This window comes from Thalassophryne amazonica, chromosome 10, assembly GCF_902500255.1.
Source record: "Thalassophryne amazonica chromosome 10, fThaAma1.1, whole genome shotgun sequence".
In the NCBI taxonomy this organism is placed as follows: domain Eukaryota; kingdom Metazoa; phylum Chordata; class Actinopteri; order Batrachoidiformes; family Batrachoididae; genus Thalassophryne; species Thalassophryne amazonica.
Genome location: NC_047112.1, coordinates 5,523,456 through 5,551,154, shown reverse-complemented (window position 1 = coordinate 5,551,154; position 27,699 = coordinate 5,523,456). Strand labels below are relative to the sequence as shown.

Below are 27,699 nucleotides of genomic sequence, written 5' to 3'. Positions count from 1 at the left end.
AATTAATGCATGTACGAAAAAAATAAAAGGGCCCACATTAAAATAATCCAATTATAACGTAAAAGACAAACATCACCAAGGTTTATCAGGTAACTCGGTAGAGCCTCAAAGATCAAAAATGCTTTAATATATATAATTTTGTGGCTGTGCTCGCACTCCACTTTTAATCGGTTCATTTCCAGGTCAGACCAAACACTTTATTTCTGAGAAAGTGAGTTCTAAAATACCAATTTTAAATTTGTTGCCACGGCTCTTTGTGTAATAACATGTAACACAGTATTTAGGAGCAGTTTTATTTTTATTCGCTCATTTTCTATGAAGTCCTATTGTGCATCTTTTTTGTTGACCCACCGCACAGGGACTCAGAGCTTTGCATCAACATTGATGAAAGTTACTTACTTTACCATTATCTGGCTTATATAAGTATATATAATATAATATAATATATATAATATAATATCTAACTTATATAAGTTAGATATTCTATAGCCCAGAGAATAGAGATTTGCAAATTATGTTTTAATAGTTAAGTTATTGATGTACGATTAAGTTTGCAAAAAATCAACTAACAGATGGATGAAAAGATTTTTGTCAAAAAGTAAAAAAAAAAAATAAACAAATAATAGTAACAAATCTGAAATTTGATTGTGAGCACTTTTTCAGCTGTTTTTTACAAATGTTGTGAAATAATTCTGACGTTATATTGCATTTATTTATATGTGGGATAAACATTTGATTTTTTTTTTTGTGTGCATATCTTTTTAATTTTATTTCTTTCTTAAAATCCCCATAATTGTGGAAAAAAATAAACATCCATGTAATCACAAAATAAAATACACCAATAAAAACATACAATAAAAACACAATAAAAAAAACTTTAAAAGAATTAAATGACAGAGTGAGTAAATTGGCGAGAGTAAACTCAGCAGACCATGGTTTAACAAAATGTTCGTGAAATAAGAGATATCTTAAAGAATCAGTGATGCCATTACACTGAAATTCAATAGATAATTTCATAAAATTATAAAAACAATCCAATGGCTTATTGCACCGCAACATCAATTTATCCAGTAGTGTGTTGATCTCACCATTTAAAATATAATGGGAAAGGAATCTGGAGTGGATTAGTTGCATAGGAGATCTAATAGATGAGGCTCTATGATAAAAGCTGTACATATTCTTTCTTACAACATCAACCACTGTAGGAATTTGTAATGTGTTTAGCAAATGTGAATGATGCTGCCTTTTACTTAGACCCACAACATTTTTAATTATACTACCCTGGGCAGATTTTAATGAAGCAAAATTAGACCTACATAGTGGGATGCGATCCATAGCATACAACATTGGTGGGACATCAGTATGATTTTACAGAGGTATGTAGACCTGGCTATTGAAATACAACTGATGCATTTACTTTTATCCATGCGGCTGTCAGTTTGGTTTCTACCGTTTAAAAATGATCATTATTATTATTACTGTTATTATTGTTATTATGGACAAACCCTCTTCGTGCTAAACTGAACTGTCTGTCTGTCTGTCTGTCTGGGCTGATGGATTTGTGAATTGCTAAAACAAACACACAAACAAAAAAATAAAAACGTGATTTTATTTGTGCACTTTTATGCTTTTGCACAATTCACTGTTGTACATTTGTGAATTTTGTGAATCAGCACATTTCCTGGTTGATTTTTAGGCTTAGCTGAAATATTCAGTTGTGTTTATTGTGATAGATGTGTGTGTGTGTGTGTGTGTGTGTGTGTGTGTGTGTGTGTGTGTGTGTGTGTGTGTGTGTGTGTGTGTGTGTGTGTGTGTGTGTGTGTGTGTGTGTGTGTGTGTGTGTGTGTGTGTGTGTGTGTGTGTGTGTGTGTGTGTGAGTGAGCGTGAGAGAGAGAGAGATTCTAATCAGATAATAATAGAAGCAAAGTCGCATTTTGTTGTCATGAAGATTGTGGAAATATAACCACATTCCACCTTTATTATTATTGTTAAAACTGTCTCAGTGTATCAGTTTTTGCTGCCTTCTGTTGTAGAGAAAAAAAACTGTAATTTATGTTTACAAATGCATTTGTTGTGCGATTTCTTTTTTATTATTATATTATCTGACTCTGTGTAATTCAACAAATTCAGTTCTATGAATAAATGTGATTTTAAAGAAGGCGTGTTGCACAGTAAGTAAGTAAGTAACAGGAGGAAGGCTGCACTTCCAGCAGGTGAAGACGATGTTCTGCATGTGATGTGCCGCGATTTTGGTTGGAACTAATTGTTGAATTTTATAAGACATGTTATTGTGTTATAAAACATTTATAACTTTGCCTTTTCTTAAGGTTTAAATATTTGTGTGTGTGTGTGTGTGTGTGTGTGTGTGTGTGTGTGTGTGTGTGTGTGTGTGTGTGTGTGTGTGTGTGTGTGTGTGTGTGTGTGTGTGTGTGTGTGTGAATCCTGGTTTCATTATTTATTTGTTGTTGTTTTTGTTTTTTTATTTACTCCGTCACTTTATTAAGCGCACACACAGACACTAAACAGTTTCAGAGATGTGCTGCTGTCATCTCTACTTTCATGCATTTACTTTTTTTTTCCACATTTGTGTCTTCCTGCATGATTCTTCACACACTGATTTAAATATCATTTATTTTCTGGTTTGTGCAAAAAATGAAAAATGTGAGTAATCTGACATAAAACCTCAGAAATTAAATGAGATATTTAACTGATATAAATTACATCTTGATTAATTAAACTAATAAAAACAGGTTGATTCTGCTTTGAGGGCTGGATTTCCTCTGTCACATGTAAAATGTCAGATGCTGGCAGGTGCTGAGGAGATCCTCAGTAATCCTGTTGTGTTTGGACCCGTGTTCCTCTGTAATCCAGATCCTCAGCTGCGTCATTCTGGTGCTAAAACCAGTTTCAGCACCTGTCACATCAGATTATACCCCATCTGAGATCTAATGTTTAATCGCTCTTCCTTTCACAAGTGCACGTGTAGATGTTCAGTGTCTGAGCAGAAACATCACAACTTTTACCGATTTATTAATTATGATTAAATAAAAACCTCACCAGGAGGAAGAATGTCTGCAAACCTACAAGATGAAGGACAAATACTTTCTCTTTGCTATTTCATTAACAAATTCACATTTTTTTCTGCCAAGATTGCTCATTTATTGTAAATTAGGAGAACCTTTTGCGGGCAATTGTAAAAAGCGTCTTGTTTTGTGAAGAATCTCAACTGGGACTCCGGATTCTCGTAATTATGAGAAATTTCTACAATAAACCATAAACGTGAAACGTTTTAAAGAAAGTGTAAGTTGACAATTATGAGATCATCAAATTGTATTAAAAAAATAAATGATGAAAATGAAACATTGCTAAATTGTAACAAATGGCAATAACATTTTATTTTATAAATAAAAGACTGAATGATGAATAAAGCATGAATTTGGCAAAACTGCTCAAATTGAGAATTTAAAGTCACAATGTAATTTTTCATATTTTTGAGATGATTATGAAATCTCATTATGAGATAATGTTTTAAATGAACAAACTATTGTATCTAAAATATGAGACATGAGTTAGTTTAACAACTACAATGAAAAAAGAGAATAGTTGAACTTAAATGAATTGTTTCATTTGGTAACATATAAATTAAGTTGAATTAAGTTGTTTGAACTTAAGTTTGTAAGCTAGAATTGATCTAACTATCTTAAGTTCAAGCAACTTAATTCATTCAGGTGTTACCAAATGAAACAACTTTTTAAGATGGTTCTTTTTTCAGTGTAAGACATTTATAACAACTGTTTCTAAATATGTGATATGCAAAAGTTTTTATTGTGGGGGAAAAATTGATGCTGTTCATGAAAAACTGTTATAGTAAGTCAAAATAAAGATACTTACGTGAGATATTTTTGACATAATTTTTGCAATGAGAAACTTTACCATAAATGTGGTTCAATGTTTAATAAAAATGAGACAGAATATTATAAATGTGAGAATCTTTCTGCAAACATAACTCAAAAAAGCAGCTTAATAATGAGTGTTAATATAAATGATGAATCAAAGCTGCTCACTGAAGATTCAGTGCAGAAATGAGTGATTTGAATTTAATTACATTTTCGTTTCTGCAGAACTGAGCTCAGAGGTTGAAGATGAGGCCGGTGCTGCTGCTGATGATGTGATCAGTGAGTACAGTACAAGCATCGATGAAGACGAGTCCAAGCTGAGCATGCGGGCGCTGATGAAGTCCAAAGTACAAACGCCGCCTGAACGTCTCACAGATCAGCCTGAGCTCTGAATCTGGCAGGTTGAGGATTTTGGGGTTTGATCTGTGACTTTGGATTTGTGTGATCAGGTTCTGGGAGGAGCAGGAACGCAGTTGCAGTACCAGAACCTGAGATTTGACGGTCCGGTGCTGACGGAGGTCAAACAGCTGGTGGATCAGAAGAGGGCGGTGGACAGAGAGCTTTCTGAGCTCAGAGCTCAGCTGGAGAAGGCTGGTTTCTCCTCGCTGTCGCAGATGAGGTGAGCAGGTCCACCGTCACCATGGCAACACATATCACCGGCTCCATGGAGGTTACCACAGCCAGGTCCATAAGTATTTGCACAGCAATGTAGTTTATCTCATAATGTCTCTGCAGCACAGTGTAGAAACAATAAGGATGTGCTCGTAAAACATCAAATCAACAGATTATTATGAATGCAAATCGTCACTTTTTACAGCCAGTTTTCTTTAGACGTCAGAAGACGGACACATCAACATTTTCTTGGACTTCACTTCTATCAATCATTAACAAATACAAAAAATATGGAACTGTCCAGTAAATCATTCTGCAGGAGACGGTTCTCAAAAACTGTGCAAGGACACAACTCGTGAGGGAAGCCACCAAGACACCCAGATGGCCCAGAAGGAGTTACAGGCTTCTGTGGCTGTGACTGGAGAAACTGTGCATAGTGCAACTTTGGTCTGCTGTGTCAGCAGTTATTCAGCTTCCTTCAAAAAAAAACCCCCAAAAAACCAAAAAAAAACCAAAAGGATGCTTCAGCTAAAGCTTGCCAGAAGGCACATGGGAGGTTTCAGCCTAGTTCTGATCTGTTTTCTTGTCTCTAAATCCGTCTCTGCATCACTCCACTGAGACGTTGTGGCTGGTGGACAAAGTTGCATTATGCAAAGTTTCTCCAAAATTATACCAATGCGACCCGTCGCCGCGCCTTCTCCGCGAGCTTTGAGCAACGATCAGCGGTGCCCACGTCACACGGTCCTACCAGCACCAGGATTTGATCAAACCTTCCTGTAATAAACTCATCAGGAATTACTCAGAATGTTTGAGGTTTAATTTGGGACTTTTTCCACTTTCAACCAGAAATATGAACTGAAACAAAAACATGAAAGGTGCTGCCACCAGCACCCCCTGGAGGTCATGTGACATTCCCAAGCCTACTTATCACGTGTGGGCCTGATACGTCAAAGCTTTGGTGCAATATGACCTCACTTCCTGCTTGGTAGCATTGTTGCCAGTTTTGTCTGTTTTAGATGAAGACTTTTAAAAATTAAACAGGCAGCATTTGGTTTGTTTGGTCTGAAGTTCAGTTGTGCCCATTTTTATTAAGACTGGACAAAATTTGTACTCTGTGAATCTTTATTCATTCATTTTCTGACACTCCTGGTTGCGATCACAGCTCCCCACACTTCCCTGTCCTTGGCTAAGTCCTGTATGTCTTTCTGCCGGATCCTGAGGTGTTCCCCAGCCACCTGGGGAATATAACCCCTCCTGTGTGTCATGTAGTGCAACAGATAACAGAATATTTACAGAAGAAGCCTTCAAATGGTGATATAAGCACCAAATCTGGCAAAAGCACACCTTAGATATTACTCTTTTGAAAAAAACGATTTTCAATAGGCGACCACGTAGGGGTCAATTGAAGAATTACACAGGGGTCAAAATATAAAATGCTCCAGTCATATTCAAAATTATACCACATTATTTGTCTGATTGTAAAGATTCCAAAAAGGTATAGTTTGGACTATCTATGACTGAATTCTATAGAGTTATGGGGTAAAAACAAGAATGGTGACAAAGTTCAGTATCAGTTTGTACAGGGGTCAAAAGTTAAAGTTGCTCCAGTTTTGTTCAGCGGTGATGCACATTATTGGTTGAGTTAATAGGATTTCAAAAAGGACTAGTTTGCAGCATGCATCATGCTTAGTTATCATGTTACAGGGTAACATATGTCAGATGTCATAGAATTCAATGGACGTCAACATTATTTGACCTTTACTTTAAAGACCAAGCATTCAACACAGTCAAAACTATTCCATTTATTAATCCAATTAGCTCAATCACCAGTTTGCACCATTTTTTATTAAATTGGAGCAACTTTAACTTTTGACCCCTGTACAAACTGAAACTGACCTTTGTCACCATTCTTGTTGTTTTTACCCCATAACTCCATAACATTCAGTCATAGATCGTCCAAACTATACCTTTTTGGAATCTTTGTGATCAGACACATAATGTGATATAGCTTTCAGTATCATTGGAGCATTTTTATATTTTAACCCCTGTGTAATTCTTCAATTGACCCCTACGTGGTCGCCTATTGAAAATTCAAGTGGCCCGTCGTTTTTTTTTCAAGAGTAATGTCTAAAGAGAATTTATGCTGGATTTGGTGCTTGTATTACCATGTGAAGTATTGTTTCAGTTATTTGCTACACTAATGGGTCTTCTTCAGGGCATCCTCCCTGTTGAATGTGTCTGTAAGACCTCCTTAGCAAGACCACCAGGGGGCATCATCATCAGATGCCTGAACCACCTCAGCTGGCTCCCTTCACTGTGAAGGAGCAGCAGCTCTACTCAGAGTCCCTCCCAGAAAGTCAAACTTCTCACCCTGTCCTGGAGTGTTACGTAATACTCGACAGATGAATCTCATTTCTGCCGCTTGTATCCACGATCGTATTCTTTCAGTCAGTACCCAAAGTTCATGACTGTAGGTGAGGATCGGAGTGTAAATCGACAGATAAATTGAAAGTCTCGACTTCCGGCTCAGCTCCTTCTCCACCACGACGGTCCGGTACAGCATCTGTAAAACATCAGACGTCGCCCCAATCTGTGTGTTGATCTCACACTCCAATTTACCTCGACGTGAACAACACCCACCCCGACATACTTAAACTCCTCCACTTGGGGCAGTAACTCTCCCCTGACCTACTTCTTTATTTATTTATTTTCAATAAACTCCAATATGGTGAAACTGTGGTACTGTTGAAATTGATGTTGTTGGTTCACTGAACTCAATTTGATCCAAGGAATCCAATCATGCTGGATTTTTACAGTTCAAAAGTTCCATGCATAAACACACCTTCAAATGTGACCCATTGGTGGCGCTAGAACACTGCAAGTGCAGACATAAAAGTAAGTGTTTGTGGTCATCGTGTTGAAATGAAATGCGAGATTCTATTTCCCCATCCCGGCTTATCAACCGGCGGAGGACAATAAACTCAACTAAAGAAAGTTAAACTTCAGAGTCAAACCAGATGAAATCAAGTAAAATCTGATAAATCACAACAAACTGAGGTAATGTAGCAGCAGCGTGAAGTCAGCAGCACTAATACCAGATAAAAATGAAAACTAAAAACTAACAAATGGAAGCTAAAGTATCACAAACTGAGTCTATGTGAAGACTTTGATCCAGGATCAACCTGACCTGATTTACAGGATGGGTTTTTTTCACTCTGTCTATTAAAGAAAAGCTCTCTTCACCCTGCAAGCAGAGAACGATGATTTAAAGCATCAGCTGAGTGAACAAAGCCGCCATGACGCTGTTAATGATGAACAAAAAGCTTTGACAAGAGAAGAGGAGGAGTTAAATGACATCATAGAGGGAACAAAGCAGGATGACGACACTGAACTGTGGCAGATCCGGAGAGATGACCACTGCCAGAAGAACATCCGGATCACTGAGGCCCAGTGGAAAAACAAAACCTCCAGGACCGACTCATTGCACCTCGCCAACCATTCACAGGTAGAAGGAACCTCCAACCATGTTTTCTTTATGCACTTTGTGGACCATCACACTATCTTTGACGTAGAACCTGTCAAAGATATTGTTTTATCATTTTTGAGCAAGTAATCACTAACAAACACAATTGAAAGCTTAATTTGTTCCATAAAATTCCATCAGTGATGAAGGCAGAATGACATTAATGTATTATTTGCTCACAAACAAGCCAGCTAGCTCCATGCTGGATAGCTTAATGAGCTTGTGTATAGTCTTGGCTCAGCTAACTAACTAACTAACTAACTAGCTTGGACAGACATTGTGTAATTCAGCTAGCTTGCTAGCTAACTAACTAACTAACTCGGGGAGACAATGTATAATGCAGCTATGCTAACTAGTAAGCTAACTAGCTTGGGGAGCCCTTATTTAAATTCAGCTAACTTACGAGCTAATTAACTGGCTTGGACAGCCATTGTGTAAATTCAGCTAGGCTAACTAACTAGCTTGGGGTGACTATTTATAATTCAGCTAGGCTAACTGACTAGCTTGACGTGACATTGTATGAATTCAGCTATGCTAACTAAATGACTTATTAGCTTTTGGAGCCATTGTATAAAATTGGCTAGCTTACTAGCTAACTAATTACCTTGGGGAGTCCTTGTATAAATGCAGTGAGGCGATTTTTGTTGGAATGTGCATGTCAAACTGGGTTGAACTGGTTTTAGCACCCAGAACAAAGAGGTCCAGGTTACAGTATAAATCATATGACCCGTTATCCATGGAAATAGAGACCTGGAATGGACGTCACGTGACTAGCAATGTGTCACACGGCGGCCATTACTAAGGGTGGAGAGAGACCTTGAGCCAGTTAAGGCATCTGTTAAACAGAAGCGAAATGAGGGGAAAAAAGGCAGCTTCGCCATCAACTGCACCAACTACAAAAACAAATTCTCAAATACTGAAATGAACTGTACAAGAACCTTAATGTAATTATGTAAAACAAATGTCTATTGTAAAGTTGTTAGTCACAGTTTAACATCAATATACTGAGACTATAACTCAACGCCATAAGTTCTTTTCATTAAGCTGCGTTCACATGCATACAGATATGGAAAAAAAATGTTTAAATATATTTATGTATATATACTTGCAGTGTTGTTTAATATGATATGTACATGGTGGTCACAGGCAGCATTTAAATATGAACAGTGTGGTTGGAGGGGATGGAGGAGGTACTTTTTACACTGACTGAGGGTCAAAAGTCATAAATTCTGAATGGCTTTATATCTACTTGTAATAAAATGTTAGTAAAAATCATATATATGTTGTTGTCATTAAAAGACTAGCAATAATATTACAGTGGAAAAAGCAGCAAAGTAAATGAGCACAATGTCAAGGCATACTTCAGATTTATATTTTAATACATAAGGATTGTTTATCCAGGCATGTATGGGTTCATTAGAGCTTTTAATCAGCTTGAATACAACTTACAAGGCTTCATTTATAAAAATCCATCGAGAATTATGATGACAGGAAAAAATGTTTTTTCAAGATCAGTTAAATGGCTTTAAAACAAGCCTACTTTTATTAAAATCTGCTAACAAATAGCAACAATAGAGAGAGAAAAGCAGCACAGTTTGTCATAATTTCTCAAAATTTCTGCATTTTACATAAAAAATATTTTTTACCCCCACACATGCACAGGTTCATTGGAAAGAGCTTTCAAAGGGCTTTAAAACAAGCCTACATTTATTCAAATCTGTTAAGAAATAGCTACACTAGTGTAAAAAAAGCGGCCAGTTTATTATTGATGATCTGCACATCTCCACCCTTAGGGCCCTGTCCCACTGGCGTTTAGGAGGATTTGCGCATGAAATGAGGAGACAAAAGCTGAGCGTCCGCAACAAAGGTGGGCGGAAATGACAAATGTCCCGGGGTGGATCAGTGAATACATGAGGAAGAAAAGCGGATATAACAGGGAACAGAAGCGAAGGCGACCGCGGAGGCGCCCCCATGAGGGGCACAGCGGCCGTGATACACTCGCTCCATCCGTGCCCACTCTGTCTGCATGCGCAACATACCATTTGCGACCGTGATGTGGCCGTGCTGGGCATGCATCATATCTGTTTTGCACACTGTCCCGGTCAGCCGCCAATCCGCACCAACCCGTCGGTTGCGGATATCAGCGGATGACAGGGGATATGCGGCGCGTTGGTTGTGTATGTCCTGCGTATGTCTTCAGTATGTGTTCAGGCAGTGATGCGGATCTCATCCGCAGCAGGATTTTTGAGCCGCTCAAAAATCCTGCTGCGGACATGCGTGCCTCTGCGGATGATCACGGACGTGTTCGGATGGCGGCCGACTCATACAGGAATGTTACACAGTTATTGCGGTTGTTTGGCGGATGTGGGCCACTTTTGTGCGCATTCCATCCGCAAATCCTCCTAAACACCAGTGGGACAGGGCCCTTAGTAATGGCGCCTTCCTGTCCTGAGCAACACTAATATCTTGAGGCGTGCACGTCCATTCCAGTCTATATTTCCATGCCGTTATCACGCAGGTCATGGGTAGGGGGCGGGACCTCCCACTGAATGCCCATGGGGACCAATAAGGGAAGCATTTTGCAAAATAAAGTCCGCCTTTGTTATGCCCATGTTGTGCTTTATAAAAACTGTTTGTGTCCATTGTTCGGGGTTCCTAACGGATGGATCTCCTGCATGAGAGACATTCTTCAGAATGCAGGCCTGTTTTTACACTGTGACTTTGTAAAAAGCAGTAAGTCCCTTCGGCTGCTCCCTTGTTTTTGCACTTGGGGTCACCACAGCAAATCCAAGGTGGATCTGCATGTTGAATTGGCACAGGTTTTACGCCGGATGCCCTTTCTGACGCAACTCCACATTACATGGAGAAATGTGGCAGGGGTGGGATTTGAACCCTGCACCTTCTGCACTGAAACCAAGCACATTAACCACTTGGCCACCACCCCTGCTATTACACTGTGACTTTGAATAACTTTAAAAGTGTGAATTAGTTTGAGTTTGTGCTTTGTGAGAGACAGCATTACAGTAAGAGCAGGGGAAATGTAACATAGGTTAGATTAGATTAGATAGAACTTTATTCATATCTTAGGAAGACTCCCTCAGGGAAATTAGGTTCTTGCAGCATTGTATAGCAGCACACAGGGTAAGAAGCACACAGAGTATCAAAAGTGAAAGTAAAAGAAAAACAGTTGAAAATATAAATACAAAAATGTAAATACCAGACATACTGATCAGTACTGGTTTACTGGGTACTACTGTTGCTCTCCTTCCCGTCCTTTGTCTTCCTGTTACTCCTCCTCCCCCTGAGTCAGGAGGAGTATTATTATTCATCCAGTCCAGACTTGTGTTACATCTAACTGCATATATAAAATGTGGGGAAATAGAGGGTTGTTGGTTCGAGTCCTGTGATCACCCAGATAAATGTGCGTGTGTGTGTGTGTGTGTGTGTGTGTGTGGAAGGTGAGAAATTAAGCGCTTACCTCACAATCACTGCCACCACCAAGATGTCTTTGAGCAAGGTCCTAACTTCCTGTCCTTTATATCACCTGTCTTTATGACATCATCATCATCATCATCATCATAAGGTGCTTTGCCTGTAGAAAAATGCTGCATAGCCACAGTTCTTTCAGTGTATTGATCTGTTTGTGGTGTTTTATAGCATAGTTAGCTAGTAATATAAACGCTGCAGTGTTGGACACATCAGTATTTAAACATGCAGGAACTGAATATTTGGAGCACGTCAGAGACATGAGACACAGATTGAGTTCTGTTCATCTGTTTGTTTGTTTTCTAGGATGCTGGTCTGGGTATCGAGCCCGCGGAGCATCTGCAACGGAACAAAGAGCTTCAGGAGCGTCTGATGGTGTCTGAGGCCACGGTGCAGTTTCAGACCCAGCAGCTCAAAGACTACAGAGAACTCCTCAGTGAGTCAAGGACCTGTCGGCTCCTCACGGGCCGGAGGCGGGTTCACCCTGGACAAGCTGATGTGTGACCTGTGACCTGCATCTTAATTATCACCCAGTCAAATCTGAGAACCTCTGACTTGGTGTTATTTTTGTAACATTTCCATATTCATATATTAGATCCCATAATTACAACATACAAGGAAAAGAGTTGAATTTGGTCCAAAAACTCCACCCACTCATTTATCGGCAGCTGTTCTACCAATCAGAGAGAAGATAAGAGTTATGTGACTGTGACTGTAATTAACCAACTCCCTCCTCGTCACATTTTGCTTCCTGCTTATAAAAGAGAAACTGCAGATTTTACAGCAACAAGAATAATAATAAAATGTGCTGTTAATTTGTAGCATGTTGGCACCATAAATCCAGATTTGTGACCCCATCGGGTCTTAATGACATCATAAAGCAACAAGGCTGAAAACTAAAGTTTGAAAGGAACATCAAAGGAAAATCTGTATCACAATGTTAAAGAAAAAGATGCATTTAACTTTGGAATGTTTTATAAGAGAAGTCCAAGTCCAAATGTCTCTCGGGGAGACAAATACAAAGATAGGACAGACACGTCCAAGTCCAACACCACAGTCTGAGTCAGCATCTGCAATGACTTGACTGGACAAGTGTGATAGTCACAGAGAGGGAGTAGGGTTTGGTTTCCTCAGAGACAAGCCACCCACACACTGAGGTCTTCTCCTGATGTGTCTTTGCAGCAGAGATGACGGTGAGACGGGACAACAAGCAGATCCAGGTGGACCTGCAGGACCTGGGCTATGAGACTTGTGGCCGCAGTGAGAATGAGGCTGAGAGGGAAGACACGAGCAGTCCAGGTATCAGAGGAATCCTTTGTCCCCGACGACTGGTTTATGTGTCAACGTGCTCTGTCCAAACACCAGGGGGCAACAGTGTGACGACAGGACTGTGAACAGATCTGTTATTTTCTAGTATAAAGGTTCATTAAAAAAAGAAAAAACATGCTTTTATTCCATGTATCTATTGTTATTTTTCTTTAACAACTTAAAAAAAATGATGTTTGTAATTAATAAAAAAAACTGATTGTCCATTGAGACTTTTTGGAGTTACTGAAGAAACAAATGTACCTTCATCATGAGGTGAACGTGTGTTTTGTGGCTGACAGAGTTTGACGACCTGGAGATGTGCACATCTCTGGACTGTGGCTCTCAGTGGTGGCCGTCCAGCAGCAGCGCCGTCTCCAAGACCCAGAGTCCTGCATACGGGGACGAGGTCTCGTCTCTGCGGCGCCTTGTGGAGGACCTTCGAGCTCAGCTGTCCCGCTCTCAGGGCGCAATCCGCCGGCTGCAGAGCTGCCAGAACAACATGTCAACCTCCGCCAAGTACGAACCCCCCGCACCCCGTAAGGTCAACTGGTCCTTCCAGGTTTCACCATCTCACAGCGGGGCAGAGGACGATGAGGGCTGGCAGTCGTCTGACGGAGGTCCACTTCCTTCACCGTACCACTCTGTGCCAGACAAAGACCTCCAGGAGCTGGTGTCCCGTGTGGACGCACTGGAGGACCACCTGAGGAAAAGCAGCAGCAAAATGTCTCTGAAGGAGGACGGAAAGTCTGCTGGTTGGTCCCGGTGAGTGTTTGTAGTTTCTGTGCTGGAGAAGTTTTTATTGTCAGGAGAAGATGACGAAGTTCAGCTGGTCCCAAAGTGGTGGTTTTGGCCCCACGTAGAGTCGTGTATAAATTCAAGGTGACACATCCACGGTGGGACCTCCAACAGTGTCGGGGTTTTTTCTTCTTCTTCTCATTTTTATTTTATTTTTGGAGGGTTCATCCAGTGTCATAAAATATTCATCACGTTTCCTCGTGCTGTTTTTTTGTAGTAAATTCGACAGGCTGATCCAGGCTCAGGCCAGAGAGCTGTCCAACCTCCGTCAGTGGCTGCAGGAGGGGCGCGGCGTCTGTCACATCCTCACCCAGCACCTGGGGGACACCACCAAGGCCTTCGAAGACCTGCTGAGGGCCAACGACATTGACTACTACATGGGCCAGAGCTTCAGGGAGCAGCTGGAGCAGGGCAGCTCCCTGGCACAGCGCGTCAGCGCCAAGATCAGCGGACGTCAGTCTGACCTTCTTATCCGTCCTAGAGTCTAAATACAGAGTCCCAGAGGGGACAAACGTACAGAATATACACAGTTATGCATTTACTGCATTTATTACTGATCATGGAAAGTCTAAAATATAATACTGTAAATAAAAAGAATTTGAAAGTACACATATTACACGCATTTTTTTAGTATATGTACAAATGCATGTACTTGCGTATTTGTGTACGTACTAAAATATTACGTGCATTTTTTAATTATATGCAAAAATACATGTACTTGAGTATTTGTGCACGTACTAAAATATTACGTGCATTTTTTTAGTATATGCATAAGGGTGATTCTTAGACTACGGGCACTTATTATGTCCTTTGATCATATTGTATGAAAAACAGAAAAAAGGGGAAATTTCACACTTTTATAGTTATCTTTACAATGAAAGTGTGTTAAGAAATTTGTTCTAGTAGTCTATGATGACTTTTTCACCTTTTTTCAGCATCATTATATGCAAATATTTCCATTTTGTGCTTGTCCCACACCCAGACTTTTCATCTTCAATGATAAAAATGAATGGTAAAGAAACATTTTTTTCTAATGTTTTAAAATATCTCTGAATAAAATAGCAGTAAAATAATCAAAACATAATTGGGGTATTCAATGTCATACAACTGTTGTGATTTTTTTTAAACAAAATGTAGTTGTCCCACACTATTGCCGTAATTTCCACCACAACACTGTAATGTCCCTTTAAACAGTTTATATGAAAGATTGTTTGGGTAGTTTATATGGAGATAAACAGTGACATCAGAGCACATGTATATAGCGCCAAATCACAACAAACAGTTGCCCCAAGGCGCTTTATATTGTAAGGCAATGGTGTGGTGGAAATTACATTTACAAGGCCAATGTGCCCATAGTTAAAGAATCACCCATAAATGCATGTACTTGTGTATTTGTGCACGTACTAAAATATTATGTGCATTTTTTAGTATATGCACAAATGCATGTACTTGCATATTTGTGCACGTACTAAAATATTATGTACATTTTTAGTATATGCACAAATGCATGTACTTGCGTATTTGTCCACATACTAAAATATTACGTGTATTTTTTTAGTATATTCACAAATGCATGTACTGTGCAGGGGTGGACAAGTGGTTAGCTTGGTTTTAATATGGAAGGTTCCTGGTTCAAACCTCACCCCTGCTGGTTTCTCCATGTAACGTGGAGTTGCATCAGAAAGGGCATCTGGTGTAAAACTTGTGCCAGATCAACATCCAGTTCCACGTCTGATCTGCTGGGGCGACCCCAAGTGAAAAACTAGGGAACAACCGAAGGGTCTTACTGACAAATGGATGCACTGCTTATTTTTCAAATTAGAACAGAGAAAATCTCTGGAATCATGATTCAGTGCAACATGTTCCTTAGGGCCCAGTCCCACTGGCGTTTAGGAGGATTTGCGTATGGATTGCGCACAAAATTGGCCCATATTTGCCAAACATCCGCAGTATCCGTGTAACATGCCTGTATGAGTCGGTCGTCATCCGAACACGCCCGTGATCATCCGCAGAGGCACGCATGTCCACAGCCAGGATTTTTGAGCTGTTTAAAAATCTGGATGCGGGTAACATCCGCCTTATATACTCCATACATACTCAATTCATACACAATACATACTCACTCTATGTGCTGTATATCTGCCGTTAACCGCTGATATCCGCAACTGACGGGGATTTACGGCTTGGCAGCAAACTGGGACAGTGTGTAAAACAGATATATATCGTGCCCATCATGTCCACATCACAAACTGAAATATTGTTGTAGCAAATGCATACAAATTGGCCACAAATAAAGCGTTTTTATTACATCTGTTTTGCAGCTGATTTGCGGACAATCTGTGAATGCATAACAAACACGTCACATAAACCCAAAGTATTATATGTGGCAGTAAGCGACATACCTGCCAGTCAGTGCCGGTCCGGATGTGCAGATCCACAAAGAAGTAGCTGCTGCAATCCAGGACTTTTATTTAACACCAACAAAAGGAAGAGTTGCTTTTTAGCCACAACTCACGCTGAAGTCTGTTTTCTGTGATGCTCTCAAAAAAAAAAAATCACCGTCTCACACCCCAAGCGGCTTCCCCCCTCCCACTCCTCAAACTCATGAACAGTTAACCCTCACATGACAACACTCTGTGATCAACTTGTCCAAGTCCAGCAAATGCTCCAGAGCCTGTATTGTTGGTGTGAATAGTGATGCCGAAAGGAGTGAGTGCGCTTATTTTATGACCACAATGCAGATGCCGTGCACGTGTGATGCATTCATAATACACCCGTAATTGTTGTTGGCGTCCGTCTGTCTCGGAAGACAATGGAGTCTTTGCGCCTGGTAAAGTCAGTCTGTGGTTAAGTGGCAGCGCCTGCTGTGGTTGAACAGGCCGATTTGGGAGCGGCAGGTCCTGTTGCAATTTTTGCAGGTGTATCCCGCGTCAGCCTCTCCCGGTAGTGCCACTGATGCTGCATTCTGTCATCTGCATTTTCTTTTCTCCTCCCACTTGTCCTCTCTTCTACTCTCGCACAGCTGAACGCTGCTCTTCACTGTGAACCTCCAGGCGTCTCGGTCAGCAGCTATGGATTCGAGGTCGGCGGGGCAGATGTTGCAGAGTTTCAGGTCTCTCTTACAGACATCCTTGAACCTGAGAAACGGTCTGCTGGTTGGTCTGGTGCAAGTAGCAAGCTCGCCATACAGAATGTGTTTTGGAATTCGGCCATCCTGCATGCGTACGGTGTGACCGAGCCAATGTAGACGTCTCAGGGAAAGGAGGGCAAACATGCTTGGGATTTTTGCTCTGGCAAGCACGTCCTTGTTAGGGACACAGTCCTTCCACATGATGCCCAGAATCTTTCTGATACTGCGCAGGTGGAAGGCATTCAGTCTGCCCTCTTGGCGCGAGTACAGGGTCCATGACTCACTGCTGTAGAGGAGCGTACCCAGAACGCAGGCCTGATACACTCTCATCTTGGTGTTAGTGGTCAGCATGGTGTTGTTCCACACCCTCTTTGTCAGGCAGGCCGTTGCTGTTGCTGCTTTGCCGATGCGAGTGTTCAGCTCAGTGTCCAGTGAGAGGTTGCTCGTTATGGTGGAGCCTAGGTAGGTGAAGTCCTCCACCACTTCCAGTGTGTGGTTGCCAATTGATATGCGGGGGATGCTGCTGACATCTTGGCCCATGATGTTGGTTTTCTTGAGGCTTAAAGTTAGTCCAGACTCATCACATGCGTGAGCAAAGCGATCTATGAGTCGCTGAAGGGCTTCCTCAGAATGTGCGGCCAGGGCAGCGTCGTCTGCGAACAGCATCTCCCTGAGGAGGACCTTGTGGACTTTGGTCTTGGCACGCAGGCGGGCCAGATTGAAGAGGCTCCCGTCACTCCGAGTGTGGATGTAAATGCCGTCTTCACTCTGGTCGAAGGCGTTTTGCAGCAGGAGAGAGAAGAAGGTGCCAAAGAGCGTTGGGGCAAGGACACATCCTTGTTTCACACCGCTGAGGATGGGGAAGGGTTCTGAAGATGAGCCGTCATACTTGACAGCACCTCTCATGTCTTGGTGGAAGGAGACTATCATCCTCAGAAGCTTGGGGGGCATCCAATCCTTTGTAGTAGCGCAAAGAGGCCACTCCTGCTGACCAGGTCGAACGCCTTTGTCAGATCAATGAAGGCGAGGTAGAGTGGTTGTCTCTGCTCACGACACTTCTCCTGCAGCTGTCGTAGTGAAAATATCATGTCTACAGTCGACCTTCCCACTCTGAAGCCGCATTGCGCCTCTGGGTAAACGCGTTCTGCGAGCGGCTGAAATCTATCCAGGACCACACGTACGAAGACCTTGCCGACGATACTGAGCAGGGAGATACCGCGGTAGTTATTACAGTCGCTGTGGTCTCCTTTGTTTTTGTACAGCGTCGTGATGTTGGCGTCACGCATGTCCTGTGGGACTGACCCTTCCTGCCAGCACTGGAGCAGACGTTCGTGGAGGTGGTTGAGGAGAACAGTCTTTTGCCGGCCTTGATGACTTCAGGTGGAATGCCATCGCTACCTGGAGCTTTGCCACTGGCAAGGGTGTCAATGGCTTTGCTGAGTTCCTCAAAAGAGGGTGGGGCATCAAGTTCACCCATGACTGGCAGGGGGGTGATGCGCTCGACTGCTGTATCGGTGACGATGTTCTCCCGTGAGTACAGTTGCTGTAATACTACGCCCATCTCTCCATCTGTTTGCCACGGTCCGTGATGATATCTCCTGAGGCAGACTTCAGCGTTGCGATCTTGACGGCGCTCAGCCGTAATACTGCTGTGATATTCTCAGTGTGTTGGATCAGTTTCCTCACTACATGCGTTATATAACCGTGATTGTTCATCATATATTCGCTATATATTATTAATATATCTGTAATTCATACTGGGACATTTGTCATTTTTGGCCATTTTTGTTGCGGACAACAACGAACGCCCTCAATTTCTCTACTCAATTCATGCGCAATTAATCCTCTCCCCAGTGGGACAGGGCCCTTAAATCAGAATGTGACGTGAACAGAACATTTTTTAATGTTGCAGTGTGGGGCACTGTGGGCGGAGTCACACACACGTTTTCTAAAATGATGTTACACTCTGTGATTAATTGCGACACATTAGAAATGCATTTTTACATGTTGCCTTGTTTGAAAATGGGAAAATAAAAATGGCTTTGTGTTGTTGCCATAGGAGACCATCCAGAGAATCCAGAAGATAAGACGGAGCTGCTCGCCATCTGGTAGGAGTGCGTTTGTCCGTTTCTGTGTGTGTGTGTGTGTGTGTGTGTGTGTGTGTGTGTGTGTGTGTGTGTGTGTGTGTGTGTGTGTGTGTGTGCGTGTGTGCGTGTGTGTGTGTGGATTGGGCATAGCCAAGCTGATGTCACTCAGCCAGATGTTACTGATCTGCACTGTGAAGGTTTTTTCAGAAATGGGATTCATTTAGCGGATTTTTAGTTCCTCTTATTTCTGTCTCTCATGAGTTTAGAAGTCTGCACATGCTGCCATCTCTCTGAGTTTATTGATTGAATATATGAGATATATTCGAGCATCTTCAGCGTGTCGTGACGTCTCATCATCTGGATGACTGACTGATCTCCTGGATGTTTAATCAGCCGGAAAACTGGAATCTGTTTCATGACAGATTTACTGTTAGAGCAGAAAACCAAACATGTAGACAGGAATCCAGACGTCGTCTCACAGCGGCGCAACTGACCCTGAGCCCCTTGGTGGGGTTTAGAGGAGGCGGAGCAGCAGGGTAAGGAGGCGGGGTGAGGAGTTGGACTGCCAGTATGTGGACCTGGGTTTGGTTGATGGTCTCTGTACCTGTCTGTGTCTCAGCTCCTGCTGCGATGGGGCACTGACCTTGGCTGGGGATGTAACCTGTGATGGACTGGCGTTCCCTCCAGGGGGAGTCATAGGGTCTGATCGACTTCTGCAGTGCAGAATCCAGAGATAAGCACTGATGCTGAAAAAAATTAAAATCCTTTGTTTTCATTGGTATTAAAAAAACTGCAGCTGTGATTGCCAGAATAATTATGTCACAAATACAGTAAAGAAAAAAATGTCAGTACCTTTACAGGACAACCTGTAAATTTTACAAGACTAAGCTGTTGTAATTTACAAGAGAAATAAACATTGTAACCCAGGAATTGTAACAGCTTTATTTATTTATTTAATTATTACTAAATCAACATTATTTTGCTGTTTTTAAATGAGTAATTTCCCCATTCAACAGGATTTGGTTGCGTTGTCTTATTTTGCTCAGGGTCACCACAGTAGGTTTGGTTTGGGATCCACATGCTGATCTGGTTTTTCAAATCTGGCTCCAGCTGTATAAGGAGATCAGACCTCGGGCAGCTTTGAACCTGGGTGATTTTACATGGGAGATGAGCACACTTAAGCCCCCGTCACACATAGCAAGAATGCTCCGGAGCCACACCCGACACGGCAAATATTGCCATATTCCGACGCAGTCTGAGGAAAAGAGGAGTGGCCAGCAGTCTCAGAACACAGACTGCCACGTCCACACCTGTCAGATTGCATTCAAAGCGAATGTGGACGACACAAACTGCTGTCAGCGTTAATGAACGGACAATGGATAAGCCAAAAAGTAACAATTTAATGTTGTGAATCGCACAACGAAGTACAGACAATAACAATATGGTGGAATGTCAATTATACACAAGGTGACGTGTGGGCAGGCTCGACGATAGAAGACGTCTGGCGAGAGAAGAGCCGGATCCCACACAGCTTCCACCACCAACGGATCTGAAGAACACCGGAGCCGCCAAGCCCTGCGCCCCAGGTGGCCACTATCTTCAGCAGTCAGACCCGGTACTGCTGGCAGAGAACAGAGACAGTACTGATGAGTGTGAGTTCGCGCACTCAGTAATCCCACAGTCTGTGTTTAGTTAGGAGGGAGCACCTCCACCTCCAATCACACACTCGTGCAGCTCCTGTTTAACCACTTATCTGGTTTGGGGTGTGAGGCGAAGCCGTCGCTGATCACACCAAACGCCAATCCCACAGATAAGGACACACCACAGGAAAAGGGCTGCAAAGAAGTTCAGATTGTTACTTCGTAAGTCAGCAGAGAAGTTACCTGATTGGTAGCTGATTTCTCGGCGGGGAGGTGGAGTTGCAGTCCGGCCTTTATGGTGGTGGTGATGTGTAGTGGATGAGTGACAGCTGGTACGAATGATGAGTGACAGCTGTCACTCCCGGTCGCTCCAACGCCCTCTCGTGCTTGAAACCCGCACTTCAAGCAGGGCGCCATCTTGTGGTGGTGGGCCAGCAGTACCTCCTCTTCAGCGGCCCACACAACACAGACGGCCATAAAAGGCGCTGCAGACTGCCTGATCTCCAAATGTCTGGATGGCAAACACAGACCAGAGCGCCGTGTTCCTCCCTTTGCACAGGACCTGTGCTGGACATCAAAGAACAACCAGCGTATGGACCGGACTCCATATATGTCCATCTGTGAGGTCACTCACTCCCATTCAATCACTCCTTTGCTTGTCTTCTTTTTCCTGGAGGCTCACTGACCTCACGTGTGTGTAAAAGTGCTGACATAAGGAAATGATCACTCAGTGTGTGTGTGTGTGTGTGTGTGTGTGTGTGTGTGTGTACAGTGGGGCCAAAAAGTATTTAGTCAGTCCCTGATTGTGCAAGTTCTCCTACTCAGAAAGATGAGAGAGGTCTGTAATTTTCATCATAGGTACACTTCAACTATGAGAGACAAAATGAGAAAAAAAAATCCAGGAAATTACATTGTAGGATTTTTAAAGAATTTATTTGTAAATTATGGTGGAAAATAAGTATTTGGTCAATAACAAAAGTTCAACGCAATACTTTGTAACATAATCTTTGTTGGCAATGACAGAGGTCAAACGTTTCCTGTAAGTCTTCACCAGGTTTGCACACACTGTAGCTGGTATTTTGGTCCATTCCTCCATGCAGATCGCCTCTAGAGCAGTGATGTTTTGGGGCTGTTGCTGGGCAACACAGACTTTCAACTCCCTCAACAAATTTTCTATGGGGTTGAGGTCTGGAGACTGGCTCGGCCACTCCAGGACCTTGAAATGCTTTTTATGGAGCCACTCCTTCGTTGCCCGAGTGGAGTGTTTGGGATCATTGTCATGCTGGAAGACCCAGCCACGTTGCATCTTCAATGTTCTCACTGATGGAAGGAGGTTCTGGCTTAAAATCTCATGATACATGGCCATGTTCATTCTTCCCTTAACACGGATCAGTCGTCCTGTCCCCTTTGCAGAAAAACAGCCCCAAAGCATGATGTTTCCACCCCCATGCTTCACAGTAGATATGGTGTTCTTGGAATGCAACTCAACATTCTCCTTCCTCCAAACACGATGAGTTGAGTTTTTAACTAAAAAGTTCTATTTTGGTTTCGTCTGACCACATGATATTCTCCCAATCCTCTTCTGGATCATCCATATGCTCTCTGGCAAACTTCAGACAGGCCTGGACACGTACTGTCTTAAGCAGGGGGACACGCCTGGCACTGCAGGATTTGAGTCCCTCTTTGCGTAGTGTGTAGCCTTTGTTACTTTGGTCCCAGCTCTCTGCAGGTCATTCATCGGGTCCCTCTATGTAGTTCTGGGATTTTTGTTCACCATTCTCATGATCATTCTGACCCCACGGGATGGGATCTTGCGTGAAGCCCCAGATCGAGGGAGATTATCAATGGTCTCGTATGTCTTCCATTTTCTTACAGTTGCTCCCACAGTTGATTTATTCACACCAACCTGCTTGACTATTGTAGATTCACTCTTCCCGGCCTGGTGCACATCTACAATTGTCTTCCTGGTGTCCTTCAACAGCTCTTTGGTCTTGACCATGGTTGAGTTTGGAGTCTGAGAGTTTGAGGCTGTGGACAGGTGTCTTTTATACAGATAACGAGTTCCAACAGGTGCCATTAATACAGATAACAGGTGGAGGACAGAAGAGCTTCTTAAAGAAGAAGTTACAGGTCTGTGAGAGCCAGAAATCTTGCTTCTTTGTGGTTGACCAAATACTTATTTTCCACCATAATTTACAAATAAATTCTTTAAAAATCCTACAGTGTGATTTCCTGGATTTTTTTCTCATTTTGTCTCTCATAAAGTAGGCCAGTAGAGATCATCCCAGTGATCTCTACTGGCCTCTACTGGTGGTTGGCTCTCACTGCGGTATTGTATCACTTCCTGTTCCGGAGCACAGCGGTGTTTTTCTGTATCTGTTAGCTGTTTAATCTGCGCAGTTAGATTGATCTAGTTATCTAGATTACGATTTGTTTCCCAGTGTAATCTTTACGTGCCTTAACTAAAGCACTCCTTCTGCTGAATCACCTCTAAATTATTTACACATTATTCACTTTACGTGTTTTTAGAAATCCGCTAGCTTAGCGCAGCTACTAGCTCTTAGCCGATTTAGCATGGCGGCTTCTCCTGTCTCTCCCGCACTTTTCTGCTCTGGGTGTGAAATGTTTAGTTATTCCTCGGCCTCCTTTAGCAGTAATGGTACTTGTAATAAGTGTATCTTATTCGTAGCTTTGGAGGCCAGGCTGGGCGAATTGGAGACTCGGCTCCGCACCGTGGAAAATTCTACAGCTAGCCAGGCCCCTGTACTCGGTGCGGACCAAGGTAGCTTAGCCGCCGTTAGTTACCTCCTGGCAGATCCCGAGCAGCCGGGAAAGCAGGCCGACTGGGTGACTGTGAGGAGGAAGCGTAGTTCTAAACAGAAGCCCCGTGTACACCGCCAACCCGTTCACATTTCTAACCGTTTTTCCCCACTCGGCGACACACCCGCCGAAGATCAAACTCTGGTTATTGGCGACTCTGTTTTGAGAAATGTGAAGTAAGCGACACCAGCAACCATAGTCAATTGTCTTCCGGGGGCCAGAGCAGGCGACATTGAAGGAAATTTGAAACTGCTGGCTAAGGCTAAGCGTAAATTTGGTAAGATTGTAATTCACGTCGGCAGTAATGACACCCGGTTACGCCAATCGGAGGTCACTAAAATTAACATTAAATCGGTGTGTAACTTTGCAAAAACAATGTCGGACTCTGTAGTTTTCTCTGGGCCCCTCCCCAATCGGACCGGGAGTGACATGTTTAGCCACATGTTCTCCTTGAATTGCTGGCTGTCTGAGTGGTGTCCAAAAAATGAGGTGAGCTTCATAGATAATTGGCAAAGCTTCTGGGGAAAACCTGGTCTTGTTAGGAGAGACGGCATCCATCCCACTTTGGATGGAGCAGCTCTCATTTCTAGAAATCTGGCCAATTTTCTTAAATCCTCCAAACCGTGACTATCCAGGGTTGGGACCAGGAAGCAGAGTTGTAGTCTTACACACCTCTCTGCAGCTTCTCTCCCCCTGCCATCCCCTCATTACCCCATCCCCGTAGAGACGGTGCCTGCTCCCAGACCACCAATAACCAGCAAAAATCTATTTAAGCATAAAAATTCAAAAAGAAAAAATAATATAGCACCTTCAACTGCACCACAGACTAAAACAGTTAAATGTGGTCTATTAAACATTAGGTCTCTCTCTTCTAAGTCCCTGTTGGTAAATGATATAATAATTGATCAACATATTGATTTATTCTGCCTAACAGAAACCTGGTTACAGCAGGATGAATATGTTAGTTTAAATGAGTCAACACCCCCGAGTCACACTAACTGTCAGAATGCTCGTAGCACGGGCCGAGGCGGAGGATTAGCAGCAATCTTCCATTCCAGCTTATTAATTAATCAAAAACCCAGACAGAGCTTTAATTCATTTGAAAGCTTGACTCTTAGTCTTGTCCATCCAAATTGGAAGTCCCAAAAACCAGTTTTATTTGTTATTATCTATCGTCCACCTGGTCGTTACTGTGAGTTTCTCTGTGAATTTTCAGACCTTTTGTCTGACTTAGTGCTTAGCTCAGATAAGATAATTATAGTGGGCGATTTTAACATCCACACAGATGCTGAGAATGACAGCCTCAACACTGCATTTAATCTATTATTAGACTCTATTGGCTTTGCTCAAAAAGTAAATGAGTCCACCCACCACTTTAATCATATCTTAGATCTTGTTCTGACTTATGGTATGGAAATAGAAGACTTAACAGTATTCCCTGAAAACTCCCTGCTGTCTGATCATTTCTTAATAACATTTACATTTACTCTGATGGACTACCCAGCAGTGGGGAATAAGTTTCATTACACTAGAAGTCTTTCAGAAAGCGCTGTAACTAGGTTTAAGGATATGATTCCTTCTTTATGTTCTCTAATGCCATATACCAACACAGTGCAGAGTAGCTACCTAAACTCTGTAAGTGAGATAGAGTATCTCGTCAATAGTTTTACATCCTCATTGAAGACAACTTTGGATGCTGTAGCTCCTCTGAAAAAGAGAGCTTTAAATCAGAAGTGCCTGACTCCGTGGTATAACTCACAAACTCGTAGCTTAAAGCAGATAACCCGTAAACTGGAGAGGAAATGGCGTCTCACTAATTTAGAAGATCTTCACTTAGCCTGGAAAAAGAGTCTGTTGCTCTATAAAAAAGCCCTCCGTAAAGCTAGGACATCTTTCTACTCATCACTAATTGAAGAAAATAAGAACAACCCCAGGTTTCTTTTCAGCACTGTAGCCAGGCTGACAAAGAGTCAGAGCTCTATTGAGCTGAGTATTCCATTAACTTTAACTAGTAATGACTTCATGACTTTCTTTGCTAACAAAATTTTAACTATTAGAGAAAAAATTACTCATAACCATCCCAAAGACGTATCGTTATCTTTGGCTGCTTTCAGTGATGCCGGTATTTGGTTAGACTCATTCTTTCCGATTGTTCTGTCTGAGTTATTTTCCTTAGTTACTTCATCCAAACCATCAACATGTTTATTAGACCCCATTCCTACCAGGCTGCTCAAGGAAGCCCTACCATTATTTAATGCTTCGATCTTAAATATGATCAATCTATCTTTGTTAGTTGGCTATGTACCACAGGCTTTTAAGGTAGCAGTAATTAAACCATTACTTAAAAAGCCATCACTTGACCCAGCTATCTTAGCTAATTATAGGCCAATCTCCAACCTTCCTTTTCTCTCAAAAATTCTTGAAAGGGTAGTTGTAAAACAGCTAACTGATCATCTGCAGAGGAATGGTCTATTTGAAGAGTTTCAGTCAGGTTTTAGAATTCATCATAGTACAGAAACAGCATTAGTGAAGGTTACAAATTATCTTCTTATGGCCTCGGACAGTGGACTCATCTCTGTGCTTGTTCTGTTAGACCTCAGTGCTGCTTTTGATACTGTTGACCATAAAATTTTATTACAGAGATTAGAGCATGCCATAGGTATTAAAGGCACTGCGCTGCGGTGGTTTGAATCATATTTGTCTAATAGATTACAATTTGTTCATGTACATGGGGAATCTTCTTCACAGACTAGGGTTAATTATGGAGTTCCACAAGGTTCTGTGCTAGGACCAATTTTATTCACTTTATACATGCTTCCCTTAGGTAGTATTATTAGACGGTATTGCTTAAATTTTCATTGTTACGCAGATGATACCCAGCTTTATCTATCCATGAAGCCAGAGGACACACACCAATTAGCTAAACTGCAGGATTGTCTTACAGACATAAAGACATGGATGACCTCTAATTTCTTGCTTTTAAACTCAGATAAAACTGAAGTTATTGTACTTGGCCCCACAAATCTTAGAAACATGGTGTCTAACCAGATCCTTACTCTGGATGGCATTGCCCTGACCTCTAGTAATACTGTGAGAAATCTTGGAGTCATTTTTGATCAGGATATGTCATTCAAAGCGCATATTAAACAAATATGTAGGACTGCTTTTTTGCATTTACGCAATATCTCTAAAATTAGAAAGGTCTTGTCTCAGAGTGATGCTGAAAAACTAATTCATGCATTTATTTCCTCTAGGCTGGACTATTGTAATTCATTATTATCAGGTTGTCCTAAAAGTTCCCTAAAACGCCTTCAGTTAATTCAAAATGCTGCAGCTAGAGTACTGACGGGGACTAGAAGGAGAGAGCATATCTCACCCATATTGGCCTCTCTTCATTGGCTTCCTGTTAATTCTAGAATAGAATTTAAAATTCTTCTTCTTACTTATAAGGTTTTGAATAATCAGGTCCCATCTTATCTTAGGGACCTCGTAGTACCATATCACCCCAATAGAGCGCTTCGCTCTCAGACTGCAGGCTTACTTGTAGTTCCTAGGGTTTGTAAGAGTAGAATGGGAGGCAGAGCCTTCAGCTTTCAGGCTCCTCTCCTGTGGAACCAGCTCCCAATTCGGATCAGGGAGACAGACACCCTCTCTACTTTTAAGATTAGGCTTAAAACTTTCCTTTTTGCTAAAGCTTATAGTTAGGGCTGGATCAGGTGACCCTGAACCATCCCTTAGTTATGCTGCTATAGACGTAGACTGCTGGGGGGTTCCCATGATGCACTGTTTCTTTCTCTTTTTGCTCTGTATGCACCACTCTGCATTTAATCATTAGTGATCGATCTCTGCTCCCCTCCACAGCATGTCTTTTTCCTGGTTCTCTCCCTCAGCCCCAACTGTCCAGCAGAAGACTGCCTCTCCCTGAGCCTGGTTCTGCTGGAGGTTTCTTCCTGTTAAAAGGGAGTTTTTCCTTCCCACTGTAGCCAAGTGCTTGCTCACAGGGGGTCGTTTTGACCGTTGGGGTTTTACATAATTATTGTATGGCCTTGCCTTACAATATAAAGCGCCTTGGGGCAACTGTTTGTTGTGATTTGGCGCTATATAAAAAAAATTTATTGATTGATTGATTGATTCCACCACAGGCTGTGTGAACTTGGCTCCTAAATGCTCCTGGAGGTGAGATTCATTTTTCATATGTTGTCATAGTTGAACAGTTCCACGTTATACATCCGACAGAATTTTGTTTGTTTATTGCAGCGGTGAGATCTGTTCAGCACTGAATCTCTGACGTGAGGTGTGACAGTGTGCGCACCTGCCCGCCAGCCACAGTGGTGTCACAGATCTGATGGGCACAATATTTCAGATTATTTATGTCTGCCCATGGGGAGGAATATTATCTGTA

The 27,699-nt window shown here is 42.2% G+C and overlaps 1 protein-coding gene across 2 annotated transcripts in view; it reads left to right on the top strand.

Moving 5' to 3' along the window:
- pde4dip (phosphodiesterase 4D interacting protein) overlaps positions 1-27,699 on the top strand; it is a 199,489-nt gene that overhangs the window by 125,172 nt on the left and 46,618 nt on the right. For both annotated transcript variants that reach the window (XM_034179347.1, XM_034179346.1), the window contains 8 exons: positions 4,122-4,243; positions 4,346-4,515; positions 7,737-8,013; positions 11,824-11,953; positions 12,700-12,816; positions 13,125-13,587; positions 13,838-14,073; positions 18,810-18,858. In XM_034179347.1, the coding sequence (XP_034035238.1) occupies positions 4,122-4,243; positions 4,346-4,515; positions 7,737-8,013; positions 11,824-11,953; positions 12,700-12,816; positions 13,125-13,587; positions 13,838-14,073; positions 18,810-18,858 (1,564 nt within the window). The remainder of the gene's footprint in view (positions 1-4,121; positions 4,244-4,345; positions 4,516-7,736; positions 8,014-11,823; positions 11,954-12,699; positions 12,817-13,124; positions 13,588-13,837; positions 14,074-18,809; positions 18,859-27,699) is intronic.